Source organism: Ips typographus, linkage group LG4 (assembly GCF_016097725.1).
Source record: "Ips typographus isolate SLU linkage group LG4, UJ_Ityp_2.0, whole genome shotgun sequence".
Lineage (NCBI taxonomy): Eukaryota > Metazoa > Arthropoda > Insecta > Coleoptera > Curculionidae > Ips > Ips typographus.
The window spans coordinates 8,752,506-8,776,712 of NC_138425.1; the positions used below are offsets into that span (position 1 = coordinate 8,752,506).

Here is a 24,207-nt window from a genome sequence, read left to right on the forward strand (position 1 = left end):
TATTGATTTTAGTTTTGTTTTCTCTCTAAAGCTCAGCGAAAAAAGAGATAGATAACACAACTGCTACACTTCAATCTACTGTCATCAGTCATTAGTGTCCTCTTACCAAAATGCCAAATTTTTTAACAAAAAATTAAATTCTGGAATCACATTGCAAGTGCAAGTTTTATGTTAAATGTTAAATGTGTTTGGGATTTTTATAAATAAAAACTACTGCATACTTTGAAATAATGGCAGAGGTGGTGGTAAGAATGGTTTACAGTTGTGTGCTTTCGGTCGTACCAATAAGCTTATTTTTTTTTCATAAAGCAGCTTACCAATGCCTTAAAGGACCTAAATATAAAAGTACAGACTTCTAGCTTGAGGGCCCGAAAGCAAGTTATCCAAGATGTAATTAAAGTTCTTCCAGAAGTCGGTAAGGATCATCTAATCTTTATTCATTATTTAGCATTTTAATGTTTTCTTGCACCTAGAGAATTCCTATGTACCATCTTACTAACAGTAATAACACTATCCCTTTGAATCAAACAAAACTTCAAGACATCTACATTTACAAGGCAATTTTTACAACTCTGCAGCAGATCACAAAATATGTTCTTTTTTATTCAGTTACTTTGTGGGTTTGTTTTACAGTTTGAAGTCATTTTATAACAACCAAATTTTTTAGGTTCCTATACCTATCTAGTTTTAAATTTATTTTCTCATAATTTTGAGGTTCTTGAATATATTGGTACTCCCCTTTCTGTTACTTTGCAAAGTTTACAGAATACAATATAAGTTCCCTCACTCTTTGTCCCTACTTTGTAGTTTTATTTTCTTAAACCTGCCGACTGTCGGCAAACCGGTCAAAGGAGCTTCCTTACTGCTATAAAAATATCAGGGGGAGAGGAGTAAAAAATCCGATTTTTTATGTGTCTAATTCAAACCACTAGGTCCCTCTTTTGGGCCAAGACTATCCACTATTATTCCTAGGGGTCCCACTGGGCAGGAAAGGGAGTGAGGATACTTATATACTATTCTGTAAACTTTGGTATGTGTGTTTAAATAGTATAAAAGTAATAATGGTACCTACAGAAAATACTCATTTTTGAAATGAATGAATAGAAATTTTTTTAATGTTTATTGAATTCAATAGGTGTTACAGAAGGAATTGTAAAAGGCATATGTCGAGTGGTGCCTATTACACTTCATCGCTACAGAGATGGAGCCTCACAATCATATGTTAGGAAATTAATTGCAGCTCTAATTGACCATCATCCTGAGATATCAGTAAAGTATTTCATTGGACTGTTCTCTGATTTTGCATCACAATTCAGAAACATCATAGTTACGTAAGTTTACTTAAATTCTGACAAAAAAAATGTGCCCTAGTCAGAAAATTCTGGGGCATTTAGTATCTTTTTATTTATGTATTACTATTAATCACTTGTTTTTCGAAACTTCAAATTGAAAGCCCAACTCAAATACTACATGTCTTTTAGGGACAATGTAAGCCAAACAGCTCTTTACTTAATTGAATGGATGAGTCTGTTGTTTAAACATGGATGGAAAACTCAAGGGGCAGTAATTAAAAGTAATATTTCTCAAATTGTTGAGGCTCAGGCAATTTTTTTTACTGCAGTTGTACTAAGGGGAAAACATAGAAAAACTGAAAAAGCTTTTGGTTTGGTATGTTTTTGTTTGTTAAGATGCTTAATTTCATTATCAGTAAGTCAATTATAGATGTCTTATGGTTGGTTGTCATGTGAAAGCAATGTTTCTCTATACCTTGATACCTTAAAATCATTAGAACAGACTGAGTATATTGTAGTTATGGAGTCTGTGTTAGTCAGAACATGTACTGAAAAAAGTGATGCAATTATTCAGAACTATTTGGTAAGTTAGTGTTTTGTTGCTCACTTGGAGAAAGTTTAATAAATGAAACCATTTTAGGACTTTTTCTTAGACTCATTTATAAAAAATTTTGTTAGTATCAAAGTGTCTCCGAAAACGACTCTGGTCAAGGCTTGTTACCCTTTACTGGGTGAAATAAGCTTAGATAAGTTTAAACTCACATTGTTACCATCACTCCAAAAAGCAATGTTAAGAAATCCAGAAGTCATTTTAGAGACTGTAGGCATTATTTTGTTTGGGCTTAAAGTGGACTTGAGTACTTGTGCCATGGAGATAGGAAGTAGCTTAATAAGTATGCAGCTAAAAACTATCAGCTTGAATTTCTGCTATAAGATTATCTTAACTTGTAGTCAACCTACATTCAAAAGATGATAAAGCAAGAGCTGATTCAGCATTCAGCTGCAAGTGCTTAGCTGAAAAAATCAGTGATGCAAAAGCTGTGGAAGAGTTGGTTAAAAAAACTTTTGCAATTTACCATGGTTCTGACGGAAAATTAACTGTGGCAGAACACAAAATTGGAGTTTTACAGGTTTTTCTGGTTTAATAAAAAACATAAACTGTATTAACCTAAAACCGGTGTTTGTAGGGAGCGGGCAATTTAAGTTATAATAAAGTGATCTTGGATAATAATATAGATTTAATTTCAAAAGTATCCACACATTTTGCTAAAGTACTAGAAAGTGAGGTGCATGAGAAAACTCTTTGTTTTACTCTTGAAATGCTGTCATTGTGGACCGGCAAACTTGATGGTGAACTACCAAAACCACTCCTGGATATCTTTAAGGTACTCAAGTCACAAACAGCAATAACAAACTTAACTTAAGATTTTTAGACTGGCCTCGCATTGAAATCATCCACTCCATTAGTGAAAAACTGCTACATGCAGTGTATGTTGACGACTTTCAAGTCTAGCAATATTTCACAAGCATCATCATTAGTGCCGACTTTATTAAAATCAGTCGAAAAAGCTGTATCACAATCTAACCAACCACTTTCTGTTAGTGAAGGTTTATGTGCAGCATTGCTGTTAATTAAAATATCCGGGTCCAAGTCCGATAAGGAAAATGGATTATCCAGTATGTGGGCGTCAGTGCTTGATATGGATAAGCAGATTTTTATTTCTGAGAAGTTTTTGCAAGCTGCCAATGAAACTAGTAAGTATTTTTTACAGAAGTTTTTAATCAAATTCACTTTATTGAACAAATGATTGTAAGTTTCCTAAAACACGGTATGTTTTAGTTGTAGAAGAATATAAATGCATAATATTAGTTTTAGTTGAAAGAGAATTTCATCTTGCAGGTTTGCCTTATGTGGCTGAACTAGTCGAATACCTTTTGAATAACTGCCGAGACAAACTCGAAAACAAAACCGAACCTTTGCTCAAGGCAATCATTCACACTGTTCTCTACCCGTCCATGACAATTCGCAAGAAATGTCTTGTGATAATTACCCGATTAGTTCGAAACGTTAACGGTTGGAAAACAACACTTGCTTTTCTAAAACAAATGGAACTGTTAATGGTGTCCGGAAAGATCAATTTTCTGAAAGGAGAGGGTGACAATGCCCTAGCTACTACTCCCCAAGCGATAGTGGAGTTTCTTACGGCCGCCTGTTCATGTACCGATTTAACTAACGATCAAGCGCAACAGATTGTGATTGCCTCTTTGTTGCCTGTCAATTATCCGTTAGTGAAGCAGTTGGCTCCTAATTTGTGGACTACAGTGTCTAGAGCAGTACGATGCAATCCTAGGCATGTGATCGCCCAAAGATGGGATATATTCACTAAAATACTTATTGATGAATATAAACCAATTGAGGTAAGTTACATTGTAGCATGTTTTTTATAAACCTACATTTTAGTGCCAGGGAAAGCTCAAATATAACATTACTACATTTTTAAAATCATTGTTTTTAGAAGGTTTCATTTTTAGACTTTTGAAAATGCCGTGGCCACATTACTTACGATAAACGCTGATTCAATATTGACTCCATTGCTCAAGAAAGTGAAAGTATACCTCGATGATCCGAGAATATGCCAAGTGACCAAAGATGACTACTTTACTTATTTAACTCCTGAGGGTGAACTGTACGATAAAAGTGTCATTCCTGGTGATGAAAGTGATGCTGAAATGAACCTGAAACGTGAGAGCAAAGCCTATAGTTACAAAGAGCAACTGGAGGAGATGCAATTGCGACGCGAATTAGCAGAGAAGAAAAAGAAGGACGGTAAAATCAAATACAGTCCTAAACAGTTAGAGGCTATTAAAAATCAGCATATCAAAGAGGATGGTATTAGAAATAGACTGAGAGAGGTTGGTATAGATCCTAAAAACTACTAGAAACTACTAATTGTTTTGTGTTTGTATAGTTAAATGAGCTGTTAATAACCAGTTTGTCCTTAATAAACGCTGCAGCCAAAGGAAATCCAGTTAAATTGTCACTACAATTCAGAGACTTGCTTCCATTGATCTTGCAAGATTTCCAATCGCCACTAGCTGCCCCACAGCTCTCCAAACTCTTCCTTGAGTTACGAAAAACCGTATTTTTTGAAGATTTAGTATTCTTAGGAGAGTTAATTGCTATAGTGACGATTAGACTGTACAAACCACAATGCGATTTAGATCCCAATTGGGAGCACGAAAACTTGACCAAGGCAATGGTCAGAGTGGTGGGTTTGATCCACGAGAAGACCGTTCCTAAAAAGAATGAAGAATACTCACCAGAAACTGTCATTTTAACCGTTCCGGCTTTCAGCTACACATTTCCCTTGCTAAAGCTGAGCCTTAGTTCCAACTACGCAAAAAATCACGACGAGTTTATTTTCGATGGTTTACAAATAATATCAGAACATGCTAAGACAAGAGGCACTCAGATAGATCCAGAAAGCGACATTTACCACCCGAAACACTTACCCACCAAACAAATGTTCCTGCTCCTAGTTGATATTATATGTAACAGTAGTGGAAGAGTGCAAGCCCAATCGGAAGCGTGTCTATTGGATATCGCGCGAAGCGTTAGCGGCAAACAAGGTTGCGGTATTGCCATTCTAGATGAGGTCGACGTTTTACTAACAGCCCTGCAAAGTTCTATAAGTGTGGCCAGAGATGCGGCTCTTAGAGCATTAATAATTGTGGCGGGTTGTTTACCGAGATTTGAAATGGACTACAAATACGCATTGAAGTTGAATAAGCGCATTTGGATCGCCCGGTTCGATGATGTGGATGAGAACCGAAAATTAGCAAAAGAACTATGGGTAGCAGCTAAAATGGAGTTCCCAGCTAAGCTTACTACTGAATTGATGCCTGACATTGAGCATCCAGTTGAGTGTGTTCAAACGGCGGCTGCCAAAGCTCTAGCGGCATTGCTTGAAACCGATAGGGCACAAGTCGATCCCACGATTAAAACGTTGCTGCAGTTATATTCTGATAGACTGAAGGTGAGCCAGGGCATAATTTTTTGATTGACTTATTTGCATTGTGGGGTTTCAAGATGATTCCTGCTAAAGTCGACGAGTTTGGACGAGAAGTGGAAAAGGCTGTTGACACCTGGTATCCAAGAAGAGGAGTAGCCGTTGCTATTGGCCAGTTGGCTCCTTTAATCACGTCAGAGTTGGTAGGAGATTTAATGCATTTCTTTGTTTTCAACTCGTTAAGTGACCGAAATGAAACGGTACGGAAGGAAATGTTGAATGCCGCCTTAAAAATTGTTGATATACATGGAAAGGTAATATTTTATTGTCGTTTTACATTTGAGTTTGGTATCAGAATTATAAGCATCGTTTTGTATAATTCAAAAAATTCAACACAAAATTTTGCGAAATTAAAACTAATAAATTGCATTCTAAAAGCAGGATTTTAAACGTCATGCCTTGGGGTAGAAAAACAAGCAGTAAAATGAAGTTGTTGTTCAGGAACGTCTACTCCTTTTTACAGCATTAATATTGTGATAAACTATTAATAAAACTTTTCTTCTTATCCAATATCAGAAACATGGCGACACAAAGTAAGAAGTACACGATAAAATAAATAAAATTCCAGTAACAGTTTTTCACATTTAATTTTGCCCCATAAAATTGTGGATCCTATTTTGGTATAAAACTTACACTTAAATCATTTATTAGGTAACCGTGGGTACCCTTTGGCCCGTATTTGATAATTTTATGAGCAAATCCTCCAAGTCAGCCCATTACGACGCTGTCAAACAGGCTGTAGTAGTACTGATGGGTTCACTAGCCCGTCATTTAGATAAACACGACGAAAGAATCAAGCCGATATTTTCGCGGCTCATTCAGGCCTTGTCGACTCCTTCTCAAACCGTAATAATTGCATCATTAATTCAAATAATGAATTTTATAAAACATGTATGGTAGGTACAAGAAGCCGTCGCAAACTGTTTGCCACCGCTAGTCCCTTCGGTTAAAGAAGAAGCTCCGGGATATATCAATAAACTGTTGCACCAGCTTTTAAAAGGTGACAAATACGGGGAGCGTAAAGGAGCTGCATACGGTTTGGCTGGCTTGGTAAAAGGAATGGGTATTCTAGCTTTGAAACAGTATGACATTATGACCAAACTCACTGAAGCTGTACAAGATAAGAAAAATTACAAGCATCGAGAAGGTGGGTGAACGAAACTGTAGGAATGTATGTTGCTAATATTTTTGTAGGAGCATTATTTGCCTTTGAGATGCTTTTTCAAATGTTGGGAAAACTGTTTGAACCATATATCGTTCACGTTTTACCTCACCTTCTGCAGTGTTTTGGTGATTCCAGCCAATACGTGAGAGTGGCGGCGGACGATACAGCGAAAGTGGTTATGAGTAAATTATCGGGTCATGGAGTGAAACTGGTATTGCCCTCACTTCTTGAAGCTTTGGAAGAAGATTCATGGAGAACTAAGAGTGGTATGATACAAATTGTGTTATACATTGTATGTTGATTATGTGAAATCTAAGGTTCCGTCGATCTTTTGGGATCTATGGCCTACTGTGCCCCAAAACAACTATCATCTTGCCTTCCTAACATAGTCCCTAAGCTCATTGAAGTATTAAGCGACTCCCATATGAAAGTTCAAGAAGCAGGCGCACAGGCTCTTAAAGTGATTGGATCAGTTATACGCAATCCCGAAATTCAAGGTTAGACAGTCTCAAACTTTGAAATACTTCTGGATAATCACTGAAACTTTACTTATTACAGCAATTGTCCCAGTTTTATTGAAAGCCTTACAAGATCCCTCAAACAAAACATCCGTGTGTCTGCAAACACTATTGGACACGCAATTTGTCCACTTTATCGATGCTCCTTCCTTAGCACTTATTATGCCAGTGGTTCAGCGGGCTTTTATGGACAGATCTACTGAAACGAGAAAAATGGCCGCTCAAATCATCGGCAACATGTATTCGCTAACTGACCAAAAGGATCTTTTGCCCTATTTACCCACCATCATTCCCGGTTTGAAAATGTCGCTTCTCGATCCGGTACCCGAAGTGAGATCAGTCAGTGCTCGAGCGTTGGGCGCTATGGTTCGCGGTATGGGTGAGTCCAGCTTCGAGGACTTGCTGCCGTGGTTGATGCAAACACTGACATCCGAAACTAGTTCGGTGGATCGATCGGGAGCTGCCCAGGGATTGTCTGAAGTTGTCGGAGGTCTGGGTAAGTGTTTAATCATAACCGTAAGCTTTTGCAGTTGAAACTTGCTATTCACTTATCAAATCGCTCCTATTTTTTTAAGTTACAGGTTATTTTAAATACGGGTGCAATGTGTTTTGGTCACACACTTAAATTGACTGTAAACTTATTAAAAATGTTACTGCTTTCAGGTGTGGAAAAACTGCACAAGCTAATGCCTGAAATAATAAGCATTGCGGAAAGAACTGACATCGCTCCACACGTAAAGGACGGTTACATTATGATGTTCATCTACATGCCCAGCGTTTTCACAAACGAGTTTACACGCTATATTGGTCAAATTATCAATCCAATTTTAAAAGCCTTGGCCGATGAAAACGAGTACGTTAGAGAAACTGCATTGAAAGCCGGTCAAAGAATCGTCAATCTGTATGCCGATTCCGCTATTTTGTTGCTTCTACCTGAATTGGAACGCGGTCTTTTCGACGACAATTGGAGGATACGTTACAGGTTTAATCTTAAAGATAATTGTTTCTCTCTCTAATATATTGGACGTGGTTGCAGTTCCGTTCAGTTGTTGGGAGATTTGCTTTATCGCATTTCTGGCGTTACTGGAAAAATGAGTACTGAAACTGCCAGTGAAGATGATAATTTTGGTACGGAGCAATCTCATCTGGCTATCATTAAAGCATTGGGTAAGTGATTTTCAAAAAATTGAATTGTGTTATCAGGTGAATTCAATTTGTTTTGAAATGTATGTGGAATTAAAATAATAAGCAAGTGGATATGTTAAGGTGCGGAAAGGAGGAACAGAGTTCTGGCCGGTTTATACATGGGAAGGTCTGACGTAGCCTTAATGGTCCGGCAAGCCGCTCTACACGTGTGGAAAGTAGTGGTAACCAATACCCCAAGAACTTTAAGAGAAATTCTGCCAACATTGTTCAGCTTATTATTAGGATGCTTGGCAAGTGACAGTTACGATAAAAGGTTGGTTGTATAGTAGAAAAAATGCGTTTTGATGCTAAAACGAGAGACACGTAGGCAAGTGGCGGCGAGAACTTTAGGCGACCTGGTCAGAAAATTGGGAGAACGGGTTCTGCCCGAAATCATTCCCATTTTAGAACGCGGGCTGCAAAGTAACCAAGCCGACCAAAGGCAAGGCGTGTGTATTGGACTATCCGAAATAATGGCGTCCACTTCAAAGGACATGGTACTCACTTTTGTCAACTCACTGGTACCGACCGTAAGAAAAGCCCTTTGTGATCCGTTGCCCGAAGTTAGACAAGCGGCCGCCAAAACTTTCGACAGTTTACATTCTACTGTCGGCTCGAGGGCTTTGGATGATATTCTACCCAACTTATTGCAACAATTGGTGCGAGCGCTATTCAACCATTATCCTTCATCCAAAAAGTAAATAATTAATTTCACGCAGAACGACGGCGATCCATTTGTAGTCGAATGTACACTGGATGGTTTACGTCAGGTCATGGCTATCAAATCAAGAGTAGTCCTGCCATATTTAGTACCGCAATTGACCGCTCCGCCTGCGAACACCAAGGCACTGTCTATTTTGGCGTCTGTAGCTGGCGAGTCTCTGAACAAATACTTGCCGAAGATACTACTCGCTCTTCAGGCAGCATTAGCCACTTCTAAAGGAACTCCAGAAGAAGCACAAGTAAGTTTCTGCTTTAGTAAGGCTAAAACAGTTTTCTTAGGTTTGTTTTGTTTGTGATAAACTTGGGCCTTTGATTTGATTTGCCTAGGTAATGAAAACTTTCGTTTCAGCAATTAGAATACTGTCAAGCTGTGGTCCTCTCAGTAGTGGACGACGTAGGCATCCGAACAATAATCGACACTATGTTGGAAAATACCAGAACTAAAGACGATGCGCAAAGGAGAGCAGCGGCGACGTTGCTTTGCGGCTTTTGCGCCAACTCTAAGGCTCAGTATACTATGCATGTGCCTCAGTTACTGCGCGGGCTCATTCATTTAATGATCGATACCGATAAAGACGTTTTACAGATGGCTTGGGAAGCCTTATATGCTGTCACAAAGGTACCAATTGTTTACTACCAATTTTAAAAACACTCCAAGTAGCAGCAAAAAGCCTCAAAGTCATCAGAAAAATGGCTTTACAAAACATTCTACGTGACAGTTTTTTTGAAAATTTTAGACTTTGGATCCAAAACAACAAGCAACATATGTGGCCGACGTTCGACAGGCCGTCAGATACGCCGTGTCTGACATGAAAGGAGCATCCGATCTCTTGCCTGGCTTTTGTCTGCCTAAGGGAATTGTCCCGATTTTACCGATATTTAGAGAGGCTATTTTAAATGGGGATGGTGACGAAAAAGAAGCAGCTGCTCAAGGTAAGAACCCACTAGAATATATTGTTCATCACGAATATGGAAGGTTTTATAATTTAACTGCTTATGTTAAAAGGGAACATAATAGGAACATCTTAGTCTAGGACGTGCTGTAGGAAATACCATGACATAATGTCATCAGTGAGAATTTAACTTACTTTAGGCCGATTTCGGTTTCTTTGTAACAAGTAATTTGCTAATTATTACCGATGGCAGTTTTGTTCATAATTTGAACATTTTTTAAATTATATGTTATATAAACACAATTCTTAAATGTGTTTCAGTTATTCAAAATTTAATTTAAAAAAAGCTATTAAAATTACACAACAAACTGTTTCATTTTAGGATTGGGTGAAGTTATTAAAGTGACAAGCGCCCCAGCCCTACAACCGAGCGTAGTGGCCATAACAGGTCCCCTAATCAGAATATTGGGCGACAGATTCAGTGCCAACGTCAAAACGGCGGTTCTAGAAACTTTAGCCATTCTTCTAGCTAAAGTGGGGATTTTGCTGAAGCAGTTCTTGCCACAGCTACAAACCACATTTGTTAAAGCACTGAACGACCCCAACAGAAACGTGAGATTGAAATCCGCGACTGCTCTCAGTTTCTTAATAGTGATCCATCAACGAGCTGATCCTCTGTTTACCGAGTTGCACAATATGATTAAGAATCAAGAAGAAGTGGCTCTCAAGTGAGTTGGTTGATTACGTTAACCTAAGCACTTACAATGTTAATCTCAATGTTACTAAAATTAACTTTAACTGGGGGTTAATTTAGGGAAACCACTTTGCACGCTCTGCGTGGAGTTATCACGCCGGCAGGTGATAAAATATCAGAGCCAGTCAAAAAGCAGATCTACGGCACCTTGGTGATCTATTTAGGGCAACCTGAAGATACGATTAGGAAAAGCGCCGCAGGCTGTTTGGGGGCGCTCTGCAAATATTTGCCTCCCGACCAGTTGGATGTGACGCTCGGGGAACATATTTTAAGTAAGTTTTTTCATCTATTCAAATTCAGTATTACCATCACTACTAATTATTACCATCACTACTAATCACTGGGGTAATAATTAATTTTAGATGATGACAGTACCGTAAATGTGACATTGAGGGAGGGCAGAGGATCAGCTTTAACTGTATCACTAAAAGAAGCGCCGGACAAGCTTTGGGATGAACAATACAGGAAACGAGTGGTTGAAGTCCTTTTAAACCAACTGCAAAGTCTAACTATAAGCATAACGCAAAGCGCTATAAGATCGTGTGGATACATTTTTGAGTACCTACTTTTACAAGGAAAAACCATACCAAGTCCACTTTTAGTTGCTTTTGTTAGGGTGAGTTTAGTCTACTAACTATCAATAAACAATATGCATTGAAAACATTTGGTTGCAGACAATGAACAACACGAGTAACGACGTTAAACAGTTATTAGCCAGAGTGCTGTTCCACTTGGCCAAAATCATTCCTAATGACAATCTGCCACCTGAATTTTTCAAAGTAGTGTTACCCACTTTAGTAAATGGAACCAAAGAGAAGAATGTATATGTTAAAGCCAATTCTGAAATTGCTCTCCTAGCATTATTGAAGTTAAAAGAGGGAGACACAGTTTTCCAGGTATTCATTTCTTTTCGTTATTAAAGTCATTGTTTTACATACAAATTTTCAGAAATGTTCTGCAGCCCTTGATGTTGGTGCTAGAGAGTCTTTATCAGATGTGGTACATAAAGTTTTAAAGAAAATAGTGCATCAGCCAGAAAGCAAAGATGAAGATATTGATGACACTTTACTAACTTGATCACTGGACATTTTTAGGTTTATCAAATTATTCCAGATTTGGTTTCAAGACCTGTTATACTTTAAGATTAAAGAACTTGCTGTTCTAACTGTATTTATCCTTGTGATGTGTACTCAAACCATTTCTAATAATAAAAAAAAACAATCCTGTAGTTTGCTGTTATACTTTTCTGATCTGATTTTAAATATTTGTACAGTTAAAGCAACTTAAAAGTCTTACTCTCAACAGTCTCAACCTAGCTGAAATTGTCCTGAAGTGTTCTGTACTGTATAAATAACAGCACCTTCAACATTTTCACCTGAAGTAATAGGAGAATCCATGTATTCTTCATAACTTTGATGCAAATTTTTATCCACTTTTACAGCCTGAAAATCAATTTCAATGAATAAAAACACTGAAAAGACTGCTTAGTATAACTTGCCTCTCGATATTTTTGAAGGTACAATTTCAGTGGTTCTATGTAGTTTTCAAAGCCCAACGTGCTCATAGCATACAATATATCTTCTCCATTAATGGTTTTTCTTTTTTCTAAATAACACCTATCACTAGCTTCACTTGTAATAAAACTGATAAACTCAGAAACACACTCTTGTACACATTCTCGCGCATCTTTTGCAATCTGCATATAAAGAACTATTATTAGTCTCCCTTCAACATAATAACTTAATAGAAATTTTAGCAATCTGGGTTAATTGGAGTTGTTTTTGGTAGTGGTGGGTTTGCGATGGTATTACCTTATTGTTAGCTTTGCCCGTTTCTGGAATAGCCTTCTTCATTATTTTTGCTACATTAGCAATGGGAAGAAAACGATCCTGCTCACGAAGAGGGGCTCCACCTTTCTCTCCATGATTGGAGTCATCGGTATTCTCAGCAGCCATTTGCTCTGAATCATCTATAACAAACATACAGTGAAATAGGCCCTTACCAAGGAAAACCAAAATTATTGGCAAAATTCTATTAAAAACTTACCATCCATTTCTTCCACGGACACCACATACGGTTCGGCTAAAGTATATGCATGAGACATGCCTTCAATTTTTTCCATAAATTTTGCAGATGCAGGAAAAACCTATTATTTTGGAATATTCAAATATAAAAATATTCCAGCAGTGGTATATAATAATGGCACAGGTAAATAATAAACAAGAAATTAGAAAAAGCTGACAGCCGAGTTAAATTTGACAGATGACACTGATATCTCTCTAACCTACAAATTTCTATGTTTACAGTTTATCTGTCAAAGTCAAATATTTATTGATTTGTGAAACAGTTTTATTTTAATATTTTTTGTTACTGTTATTATATTGTGACATTTATTCTTTATACTTTTTTAAATGTTCATTATTGATTGGCTTAAGCTGGACTGTTTATGACAAGTCTTAGCTCCAAAATGCAGTACCTACTTTTTGTGATTCCAAGTGATGTTTACAGTACTTTTGTATAAAAATGTTTTTAATAACATTACAATGAGAAGGAAGATGCGCTTGTATTTGTATTTAAATGTAGCCGTTACAGTGTCAGTACTACTAATAATTTTCTACTTCTACAGCATTAAACAGCTTAATGAAAAGAGCACTAATTCTGAGGTACCTGTTGTGGTTAAACCCTCAGTATATTACAAAAAGTAAGTTTTAACTGGTTAACATTGAATCAATGTATATTACCTAAATCACCGTTTTTAACAGGAATGATATGGTTGTTGCTGTTGTGGCATGTGGAGATAGATTGCGTGAATCTTTAACCTTAATAAAGTCAGCTCTTATGTTTAGCAAAGAAAGAATTAACTTTATTGTAATAGCTGAAGATAGCCTGATGGAGAGTTTTAAGGAAAAGGTAGGTAAAATGTAATCAGCTGAGAACACAAGTTAAATTAAGCTGTTTTAGTTAAGTGAATGGCAGGCATTTCTACACCAAGGATTTTCCTTTAAGGTCCTTCCACTAAATTTTCCTGAAAAAGATGGAAGTGAGTGGAAGAAACTTTTTAAGCCTTGTGCAGCCCAAAGATTGTTCTTACCAGTAAGCCTAGTTCTTTTTTGAGTCTTTTGAAAACTAATTGTTCTTTCAAGGATATTCTACTTGATGTAGACTCACTTCTTTATATGGACACAGACACAGTTTTTTTGACACCTGTGGAGAGTATATGGGGGTATTTTGATAAGTTTAATGGAAGCCAGATGGCAGCTTTGGCTCCTGAACATGAAGATCCAAACATTGGCTGGTATAATAGGTTTGCTAAACATCCTTACTATGGATCTTTAGGTAATGTTGCAATCACTCATTTTTTTTGGGTGGGTTACTGTAAAGTGTAAAGTAACACTTTGTAGGTGTAAACTCAGGTGTAATGTTAATGAATCTCACAAGAATGCGCGCATTCAAGTGGACTGAATATGTAGTGCCTATTTATAAAAAGTTTAAGAGACGTATAACCTGGGGAGATCAGGATATTATTAACATTATATTTCACTATCACCCAGGTATATTTTAATTTGTTGTATTTTTATTAGTTTAACAGTGTTTTTAATAGGGAAATTATACATCTATTCATGCAGATATAACTACAGACCTGATCATTGCATGTATAGTAGTATATGTAAACCAGCAGAAAAAGATGGTGTAGCAGTAATTCATGGTTCCAGAGGATTTTTTCATTCAGAGAAACAACCTGTATTTAAGGCCATTTACAATGCTTTTGATTCTGTAAGTTGTGGTGATTTTATTATATTGATTAAAATAATGTTGTTGCAGTTTCAAATTGGAGGGGATATCTACAGAGACTTCTACCAACCACTTGAAGCATATTTGGATGCTTTAGAGACCACAAATTGTGGCAAAATAAAAGAGGTTTTTTTGAAAAATTTAGGCAGATTCTTAGACTTGGATTTTGACAATACTTAATCTTATAAACCAACTCAAACTTTACCGTCCCGAATGGTTTTTATCTAATCAACAACAGTGGGCTTCCCAAAGGAATAATTAAAATTGTCCAAAAGTTTGAATGAGGAGAATTTTGATCTTTTTAAGGAAATCTCAATCAAGTATGTCTTGTGCCAAATATGTTCCTATAATGTATTATTAGCTTTACAATATTTGTATTTCCTTTAGAATTAATTTGAGAATATATAACTTATTCTACTTTTTAATATCTATTCAAATACACTCTGTTACACAAAAAAAAATATTTTTCTTTCATGGGGACACAGCTCAAAAACTTATCTTTGTTTGAGTGATAAATGTAAAAATCCTGAGAGTTTATTTATCTCATCCAATCTCAAAGATTTTACTCTATAAATGGTGTGCAGGTAAGATATTGAAAAAATGAAAAGAAGTAAAATACCAATTTTCTTTTAACATCTATTACACAGTTGGCACAATAAACTACTCAATGTAGGAGCATATCAGAGTGTAAAAACATTGACACTTACTTTGTTTACTAAAATATTTAGTAAACCTAGCTGAATCCCTGTAAACAACATTCAAGTTATTTTCCTCAGGTTCAATAGTAATTAGTGCATTCTGCACTTCATCTTCAATTGTGACATAATGGGTACGAGCTCCGATAACGTCATTGTTGAGCTTGCAACCAAAATGTATTATTAAATCTAGCTCATTTGTTTTATTCCAGTCATACTCAGTCAATAACTGGAAGTAATTTTTCAGTAAAAACATATCATTCAAAACAAATTACTTACTGCATAACTTCCAGGTGTCCACCTTTGTAACTCAAATTTCATACAAGCTTTTTCATTGTCCAACTCTAAATCAGTGTATTTCCGCAAAAGTTTAAACATTTTGTTAGAACTGAACAAGTCAATCATCCTCTCAATTACATAAGGCAGATGGTTTAGCTCTGCTACTTCATACCTGTATCTGTTTACAGGAGCAACTTTTATCCAAGAAATATCTTTAAAAAAAATGTGTATATAATATAAAGTAATAAACTAAACACATTAGCTAACTCACCATTTCCTTGTAAGGTGCTCAAAACCTCATTAAATGATTCTTCCTTGAAAAATCCTTTTAAAGATATTTCAGAGTTTTCTTCAATATGTCTCTGAATTAGTTTAACAGCTTTGCTGTTTAAATAGTCATCTCTAATCCATGTTTCTAAATCAATATCTACTACCTTTGATGGTCTATAGTCATTGCTGTACAAGCTATTTTTCATAGGGGTGTACAATGGAATTTCAAATACAGGAGGAGATTTCACATGAAACCATCCATTAATTGACAATCTGTACTTGTTTAAACTGGTTACCTCACCCACCTAAACAGCCCTAACAATTATTTTTAAAATCAAGTTAGAAGTCATTTCAGCCACACTTACCTCATGGTATGAATCATTCGTAACTGGGAAAAATATTAACTGATTATTGGCTGGGACTACAGACCTAACTACTTCAGAAGGCTGCCCTGTTTGGTCTTTTGAAAACAGGTGTAAACATCCTCCATCAGCCTGATTCCACCCATAATTATCAGTTAAATATAATATAAATGCCACTCTCCTATCTTCTCTTTGATCATCATGTACTAAAAGATAATCAGTATTACTGTACAAACTACAAGTGGCTGAAATCTGGGTTAATTCAAAACCAGTTACTGTGGACACCTAAAACAAATTCAAAACTTCAACACCATTCAGCCTCTAATAACCAAGCTTATCTCACCCATGTCTTCAAGTCATTTTTTAGAAAATCATAAATAATGCCTACAGTTTCCAAATCTGTCAGATACTTTAAATCCTTTGATTGAAAAAACTCATATAAGTCCATGCTTCTCAAGTTAAAATATACCTCATAAAGCTGCTTTCTCAACTCATCTAGAAACTCAGTGTTTTCTATTAAGTTTTTTACCACACCAACTTTAAAGGGAGTGGTAATCAGTTCAAAGTCTTTACTAGTGAAGGGCTGATTCAAATCCCATTTTTTTTGTAAATCACTAGCTATAAGTTTAGGATTAAAGTTTGGATGTAGTTTGATTCTTTTCTTTGGTTGAAAATCAGGATCTTTTTCACATGTTGCCATTAAATGACCTGAAATTTTTGTAACCAGGCACTTAAGGTAATCCGAATATAACAAAACAAAATACTTACACCCCATAATTGCTCTGGAACATTTAACTTGGCCTAACACTTTGCAATCTACATCCCACAAGTCACATTCAAGCTCTGGCTCACTTTCTGAAGACTCTTCTACATAACGAATATCCTCGTCATCGTCAGAACTATCCTCACTTTGAGACAGTGCTTGGTTTGTTACTAAAGTATCCAAACAATAGTGAGGTCCTTAAGTGTATGGCTTTCTTACCTTTATAGCTCATATTGAATTTTAAAGTATTTTTAATCTTATAACACTTTCCCACTTTTACAGTTTTAATCCATTTTGTAAAAAGTATTTAAAAATGTAGTCAAAAGATGTGGTCTCCTCTCCTTCACAATCTCAAATCAAATCACAACACAAAATAATCAAAATATGACAGTCATAACCTCATTTTTTTTTAAATTAGGCATGCTTAGTTGACAACCTGTCAACATAATCTGTCACATTAAAATCTATTTATATCTCCCTTGCGCTCACAAAGCTAGAAAAAGAAACCACTTGTTGCAGACTTGAAAGGTTAAAGTAAACAGTAGAAGATTTTAAATTTAAACCAAAAGTAACCTCACTTTTTTCAGATTCAGGTGTTTAGTGGATGGGCTCCAATTTTAGGAAAAAATAGGTGCTTACTACTGCTTACAGTTTGTTGGTGCCTTTAATTACTCGAAAATTAATTTAAAAAACTATTATTTCATTAATTTGACTATACTCCAGTTATGAACTATAATACATAAGTTTATAGTGAGTTACAACCGTTAAGGTAACATATTTGAAAGTACCCTACATTGTGGTAAGTTTAGCTTTAGCAGAATTTATTTGTTATTTAATAGATATAAAAATATTTTGAGTTTACCGCCATATCTCGCAATGTTTTTATTATTACTATAAATATACCTAGAATAACACCTTTTGCAGCTAAATTGGTATCCCATAAATACTACCACACATTTCATTATGCATATTGTTAAATCACTTTGTTACAGGTTTAAACCAAAAATCAAAGATGAAGATAAAAACTGAGAAGCCTTCTCCCAAAGTAAGTCTATGTTATTGTTTACTTATTACTTATTGTAACTCTTAATAGAGACAAAAATATACCAATAATTTATATTGTTTTAATTTTTATTTCAGCCTACTAAAAGTAACCTAATCAACAATATGCTGGCACAAACTTTAGCTCATATCAAAATTAAAAAAGAGGTTCTGACTGAGTATGAATCAGAATCCAATCTGACAAATACACCATCTAAGTCAAAAACAAAAACATTGAAGAAAAAAATTAACAAATCCCAAGATGAAAATTCTGAACTACTGAATAAGACATTAAACATAAAAACAGAACTACAAGATATGTCTATTACAGAGAAAGATAAAACCCACTCCAAACATAAAAGAAAGTCTTTGGATAGGAGTACTACACAAAATGTACAGTCAGAACATCTAAACAATCTGAATGATTCTGCAGCAGTTACAAAGAAGTCTAGTAAGAAAAAGATGGATACTGAAGAATCTCCTTCAATGGCTAGACCTAAACATGTAAGAAGTGAGCATGCTCACATATCTGTTGTTGATAAACCATTGTCTGAATCAGAAATTAAGAACACAACTGAAGGTCAGTTGATAATAAACTATCATGATTCAGAGTCAGAGGATTCAGATGAGATACATGTGCCTAAACCAAAGCAGATAAAGCAAGAAAACTCTCCTGTGCACAAAGTTGCAGGAGCCCATAGAAAATCATCTTCACAAAGTCAGTTACAACGTAAAGCAACTACCCCAGAACAAAATTCAGAGTTAGATAGTTCAGAAGAAGAAATCAATGTGCCCAAACCTAAGCTGATAAAATCTGAATACTTTAACACTGCAAGTGAAACTGTGGTTAACCAGCAAAGATCAGTTTTAGGCAGTTCAGATGGGGCTAAAAACTCACAATTTTCCGAAATTGCTTCTAAGTCTTCAAAAGTCAAGGGTAAACCATCTCCAAAAAGTAAGATATCTGTAAGGCAGCAAAATTCAAAATCAGATTCAGAGGTGACTGTACCCAAACCTATAAAGATCAAGTCTGAAGGGTCTAAATCTATCACAAGCCATATTGGTTCATCATTAAGAAATCAGGTCTCTACCAATCAGTCAGATAGTTCAGAGGAGGAGGTGACTGTACCTAAGCCAAAGATGGTAAAAACTGAAGTGCTAACTAAACCTTCAAAAAGAAAGGTGTCTTTAAAGAAACACAATGCTAGCCAGCAAAGTTTGGACTCAGACAGTTCAGATAAAGAGGTGACTGTACCTAAGCCAAAGATGGTAAAAACTGAAGTGCTAACTAAACCTTCAAAAAGGAAGGTGTCTTTAAAGAAACACAATGCTAGCCAGCAAAGTTTAGACTCAGACAGTTCAGATGAAGAGGTGACTGTACCTAAACCTAAGCTGATCAAAACAGAAAAAAGTCACCTTTCTGAAGTAATTACGAAATCCAGAATTAATACAAAACCATCACCTAAAAAGAATGTACCAGTGAGTAAAACTTCTGTTACAGAGCAAAATTTGGAGTCAGAAAGCTCAGAAGAAGAAGTAACTGTACCTAAACCAAAGAACATAAGAAGTGAAAATTCAGATTCTTTTAAATTAAATGTAAATTCTGTTGGAACTAAAACTAAACCAACTCCAAGAAGGAATAGACTTGTAACTGATGATTATATTAGCCAACAGAGTCCAGTTTCAGACAGTTCAGAAGAAGAACTTACTGTACCTAGGCCTAAGGTAAAAATAGAGACTTCTCAAACTAAAGCTAAATCTGCCCTTAAAGCAAAACCCTCTTCAAGTAGTAAGATTTTATCAAATAAACATATCAGCCAACAGAGCTCATCAGACAGTTCAGAAGAAGAGGTTGCTGTCCCTAAACCTAAACAGATTAAAACTGAAGCATTCCATTTCACTAAAGCAGCTAATAAGGCACCTGTTACACATCAAAACTCTGAGTCAGAAAGTTCAGAAGAAGTCACTGTACCAAAACCTAAAAAGATAAAATCTGAAACATTGATGAGCAAAGCGGCAGTTCGTGAGCAAAACTCTGATTTAGATAGTTCAGATGAGGAAATAACTGTACCTAAGCCCAAAAAATTAAAATATGAAAATGTCCTATCTTCAAGCAATAAAAAAATAGCAAGTAATTCAGTTGCTAGACAAGACAATTCGGAATCAGACAGTTCAGAAGAGGAAGTGACAGTACCAAAACCTAAGAAGATAAAAGCTGAAGAACTCCAGTCTTTTAAACCTAAGACATCAGCAAGCAAACTGGCAGTTTATCAGCAAAACTCTGAATCAGACAGTTCAGAAGAGGAAATAACTGTACCTAAACCCAAGAATATAAAAAGCGAAAAATTCACTGCTTCTGGAAAAGTTACTAAACTTGCTGAAGTTAAGACTAAACAATCTCCTAAAACGAAGATAGTAGAGAGAAAGCAGGAATCAGAATCAGAGAGTTCAGAAGAAGAGATTAGGGTACCAAAACCTAAGCAGGTGAAGACAGAAGTATCCAGTGCTTCTAAAACAGTTCCCAAATCCTCTAAACATAATAAAGTGTCTGTAAATGACCCAATCAATCGGCATAGTTCCGATAAAGAAGTGGATGCACTTGAACCTAAGCAAATGCACAAGCCCAATACAAAAAATAAAATCTCGTTGCCACCTTCAGTGTCAGAAAGTTCTGAAGAAACTGAAAAAGAAGTGACTGTGTCCAGGTCTAAGAAAGTGAAAAACAAAATCTTACAATCTCAAATTTCACATAATGAGACTACATTGTCAACATTAAAACAGATTACAAATGTTGCTGAACTAATTGCTAAATCGACTGGAATTAGGAACAAACCATCTCCAGATAAACATTCAGCAGGAGAGACTGGTAGGAAACAACTAATTAAAAATAATAAATATACACATGAGACCGAATCAGACAACAGTGACGATCAAGTAATGCCCAAACCTATCCAAATTAAACCTGAGAAGCAAATGGACACACCAAACCTACATAAAAAACGCAAACAAATCGCAGAAATCAACGAATTGACAAGTAGTGGCGTTAAAAATGGAATGTCGGCCTCATTAATGATTCCCAAAGAGCAAAGAAATCTGGAATCATCGAGCTTCACTACTGGAAACCGTTCGGACGATCAGAGCAATTCAGAAAGTGAATCCACATCACAAAATATCCAAGTAGGTACTTATATTGCCAATAGTACAAATCAATCAAAATAAGTAAAAAAGGCATTATTATTTTTATAAAATTAAGTACAGGGTGTCTCATTTTAAACGACCGCCCCTTTAACTTTTTTATGTTTTTAGGAAACAAAAGTTTATGCAAAAGGTATAGAATTTGTTCTAAAGATTTGAACTCAACTTACTTAAATTAGGACAGGTCCCAAAAAAGTGTGAACTTATGTTTTTTCAAATAGAACACCCTGTATATTATTCAATTGTTGAATAGAGCACGTCGAGAATATTTCAACGATATATGGTTTGTTAATTTGATCTGTAATACTTTTCCCACAAAACGAGTATTAACAGACAAATCAACATATTCCATTGCGAAAATACCTAAGTAAATGAATTAAATATTATTCATTTATACTGTGTTATTTACCCCCGTCTTTACTGACAAAAGAAAATTGTTATTATCATTATTTTTGAAACCAAAACTATATATTTAAAAAAATATAACAAATTGAAAACTAATTTTGGTAAGACCATAATTGCTGGAAATGAACACCATTCAATTCAATACAGAGTCTATATATATTTTTTTTACTTTTCCATTTTTACTTACTTTTTTTAAGACATTTGGCATGATTTCTATTAAATCTATTCACTTCATTTGTAATGGCATTTTGAATTATGTCAGGGTGGTATGAAAAATTAGCTTTTCTCATTTTTTGAGAAAAGTATTAGAGATAAATCCAACAAACCATATTTCGTTAAAATCGTCTCGACGTGCTCTATTCAACAGTTGAATAATATACAGGGTGTTCCATTTAAAAAAAAAACATAAGTTTTATCTGTCACACTTTTTTGGAACATCTTGTATAATTCAAGTAAGTTGCGTTCAAATCTTTAGAACAAATTCTACAACTTTTGTATATACATTTTTTTCGGGGGGGCCGTTTATAAGGAGACACTGTACCTAGTTATGAAACTTAGATTATAAATTAATACTTTTTAGCGACACAAAGAAGACAGCGACTCAGAGACTGATATGCCAAAACCTAAGAGAATAAAAATGGAACATTCCAACGAAATAACACAGTACCAAGGAGTAAGTAATTAGTCACGTAAAACATCTTTTCTTTATGCTCTCTTTTCTTAGTTGTCTTGGAAGGAAAAGTTAAAATATAAGTATCCAAGAATCGAAGGTGAACAAAATGGAAATGTATCACTGAAGAACTCCCAAGTAATTTCCTTAGTGTTGATCCCCAAAACCATAGATCCCCAGTTGCTGCTAAATGTTAAAATAAAAAAAGATGAGGTTCAAACCATAACACTGGACGACAAAGAGTATGTGTTAGAACCATTACCGAAGAAGCCTGGCCCGATTGTAGTAAACATAAACGGAACTCGACTAGTAGAGCCACAAAATACGCTTTGTCTAGGAAAATCTGTCCCTGAAATGTCTTTAAGGCAGTTGGACGTCCCCATGAAGGAGAAAGTACATTTGCCGACCGATTTAAAAACGCGTCACCCTTTATTCGGCTTTAATTTTAAATCCCACTTAAATATTGATAAGTCGGTCAGGAGACAACTTGAGGAAGCCGTGGAGAAAAAGACGAAAGTAGAGAAAAAAGAAGCAAAGAAGATGCGAAAACTGAAGAGACAGCATGAGTCCAGTGAAGTTGAAGAAAGCGTGTTAAACATGTTTAATGCTATTAATACAACTAATACGAGTCAGATAAATGAAACTGATCAAAACACTAAAAGCAGTAATGTAGAAGGACACAAGGAGAGAAAACGGAAAAGGTCAAGTAATCTAGACGATGCTGATAGCGTTCTAAATAACACAACTAAAAAACATAAAAGTAGAAAGAGTTATGAGTCAATGGAAACTTTGCCTGTTTTAGAAGATCACAAAAAGAAAAAGAGAAAAAGTTTGTAAATATTGAGTTTTTTTGTTCTTCTTGTTTTTATATTGAGTTATGTTCAATTAAACCAGTAAATTGTCTTTTTATTTTATGGTAAAATCACGTTATTTACGATGTAAATATACAGCTATTTGTCTTTTTGGTGTTCTATTTAGATTTGGGTCCATGGTCTAAAAAATTACAATTTCCGCATATCCTTTGCCAAACTTTATGTGGCGTGTCGCTGAGTGGTTTTTATTTTGGGACTATCAGGAAATTCGTGTCATTGTGGCGGAGGCAAAACGAGTTTGCAACGATAAGTTTCCATTGAATCTTTGCCAGAATATCGCAATAGAGGAGCTTTCGACGAATTTGTTAATTACCCATGCTTTCACAGGTAAAACCTGATGTTGGCGGTCACTTTTTTTAAATAGGTACAATCTGACTGCATCCATATTTTAAAGTCTACGAAAAAAACATAGCTTTTATTTAATATCAGATCTAATCTAAATTTAGCGTTTAGGATATTCTGGTAAGTCCTTCCAGAGTTTTGTGGTATGTACCTACCTAATATAAAAATAGTAGAGAGTGGAGGGCATTCAAAATTTTAAATGTGTAAAAACCTCAACTTTATAAAAAGACTACTACAACAAGAATCTTTTGGCTGAACTATCCGATAACAAGAAGTATAATCACATCCCAAAACTTTCTTTGCAAAGTGGCCCTTCTGAGAGTTTTTTTTGCTTCCATTCCGTTAGAGAAGAAGAAAATAAATTGGATAAACCCAATTTATTAACCTCTTCTAAAATTTATTGCTCGCACACGTTTCAATCGTGGTTATATACAATACAATGTTATTTTTGTTGGGAACTGGATAATAGGAAATGCCACTATAAAACAAAGAAGTAATTTCTGAATGTTTCCACTTGTCTTAAATTCCAAAAACATTGTAAAAGATGTACTATAATGGTAAATAGATTTTGTATCGCTTATTTCACCGATAAAAAGTTATTTTCTATTTTTAAGCCCTTTTTTTCGTTCAAAATCTTGAGCACCATTAAAAACGTCATGCTACTACTCTGACGTCATTTGACAGTTGGTCAGATATGACCGTTTCATGTTTCAATAGGTCTGTTTGCAGAGGGAATCTCCAACTAGTAATCAGAAATAGATACATCCATTGGCCACAAGTCAGAAAACGTCATAGTCACGTGAGCATTCAACCAATGAAACTTGACATTTACTGTTTTAGTTGGAAACCAGTCAGGGATTGCCTCTGCGAACAGACCTATCGACTGCAATGATTATTCATATTTCATATTAAAATAAATCG

At 35.5% G+C, this 24,207-nt stretch overlaps 5 protein-coding genes across 6 annotated transcripts; 3 read left to right on the plus strand and 2 right to left on the minus strand.

Moving 5' to 3' along the window:
* The first annotated feature begins 91 nt into the window (after nucleotides 1–91).
* Nucleotides 92–11,828, plus strand: l(3)80Fj (lethal (3) 80Fj). Of its 2 annotated transcripts, none has more exons than XM_081977885.1 (30): nucleotides 92–245; nucleotides 310–415; nucleotides 1,136–1,331; nucleotides 1,482–1,668; nucleotides 1,723–1,875; nucleotides 1,933–2,185; nucleotides 2,244–2,422; nucleotides 2,480–2,677; nucleotides 2,726–3,047; nucleotides 3,193–3,710; nucleotides 3,825–4,205; nucleotides 4,262–5,329; nucleotides 5,383–5,616; nucleotides 6,014–6,208; nucleotides 6,263–6,509; nucleotides 6,557–6,793; nucleotides 6,845–7,024; nucleotides 7,086–7,541; nucleotides 7,709–8,027; nucleotides 8,082–8,212; nucleotides 8,312–8,504; nucleotides 8,559–8,889; nucleotides 8,950–9,192; nucleotides 9,303–9,572; nucleotides 9,691–9,886; nucleotides 10,229–10,574; nucleotides 10,661–10,872; nucleotides 10,963–11,216; nucleotides 11,275–11,496; nucleotides 11,549–11,828. In XM_081977885.1, the coding sequence occupies exons 1-30, from the start codon at nucleotides 231–233 to the stop codon at nucleotides 11,675–11,677; spliced, it is 7,971 nt and encodes a 2,656-aa protein (XP_081834011.1). In that variant the 5' UTR covers nucleotides 92–230; the 3' UTR covers nucleotides 11,678–11,828. The 2 variants fall into 2 exon arrangements, with proteins under 2 accessions (XP_081834011.1, XP_081834012.1); XM_081977886.1 differs by having other exon boundaries at nucleotides 98–245; nucleotides 313–415.
* Nucleotides 11,825–12,862, minus strand: Nf-YB (nuclear factor Y-box B). Its single transcript, XM_081977912.1, has 4 exons — nucleotides 12,647–12,862; nucleotides 12,412–12,569; nucleotides 12,099–12,296; nucleotides 11,825–12,042 (listed from the first exon to the last, which is right to left on the minus strand). The coding sequence occupies exons 1-4, from the start codon at nucleotides 12,720–12,722 to the stop codon at nucleotides 11,908–11,910; spliced, it is 567 nt and encodes a 188-aa protein (XP_081834038.1). The 5' UTR covers nucleotides 12,723–12,862; the 3' UTR covers nucleotides 11,825–11,907.
* Nucleotides 12,863–12,918: 56 nt separating this feature from the next.
* LOC145728001 (glucoside xylosyltransferase 1-like) lies at nucleotides 12,919–14,813 on the plus strand. The gene is made up of 7 exons (XM_081977910.1): nucleotides 12,919–13,301; nucleotides 13,363–13,510; nucleotides 13,562–13,693; nucleotides 13,744–13,936; nucleotides 14,002–14,151; nucleotides 14,202–14,374; nucleotides 14,423–14,813. Exons 1-7 carry the CDS (start codon nucleotides 13,099–13,101, stop codon nucleotides 14,570–14,572), a joined length of 1,149 nt encoding a protein of 382 aa, XP_081834036.1. The 5' UTR covers nucleotides 12,919–13,098; the 3' UTR covers nucleotides 14,573–14,813.
* Nucleotides 14,814–15,014: 201 nt separating this feature from the next.
* Nucleotides 15,015–17,147, minus strand: sud1 (Prolyl 3-hydroxylase sud1). Its single transcript, XM_081977899.1, has 7 exons — nucleotides 16,981–17,147; nucleotides 16,767–16,931; nucleotides 16,342–16,706; nucleotides 16,002–16,283; nucleotides 15,638–15,941; nucleotides 15,367–15,578; nucleotides 15,015–15,316 (listed from the first exon to the last, which is right to left on the minus strand). The coding sequence occupies exons 1-7, from the start codon at nucleotides 16,991–16,993 to the stop codon at nucleotides 15,053–15,055; spliced, it is 1,605 nt and encodes a 534-aa protein (XP_081834025.1). The 5' UTR covers nucleotides 16,994–17,147; the 3' UTR covers nucleotides 15,015–15,052.
* Nucleotides 17,148–17,321: 174 nt separating this feature from the next.
* On the plus strand, nucleotides 17,322–23,033 carry LOC145727992 (uncharacterized). Its single transcript, XM_081977887.1, has 5 exons — nucleotides 17,322–17,560; nucleotides 17,754–17,806; nucleotides 17,902–20,979; nucleotides 21,983–22,075; nucleotides 22,127–23,033. Exons 2-5 carry the CDS (start codon nucleotides 17,774–17,776, stop codon nucleotides 22,907–22,909), a joined length of 3,987 nt encoding a protein of 1,328 aa, XP_081834013.1. The 5' UTR covers nucleotides 17,322–17,560; nucleotides 17,754–17,773; the 3' UTR covers nucleotides 22,910–23,033.
* Nucleotides 23,034–24,207: the final 1,174 nt, after the last annotated feature.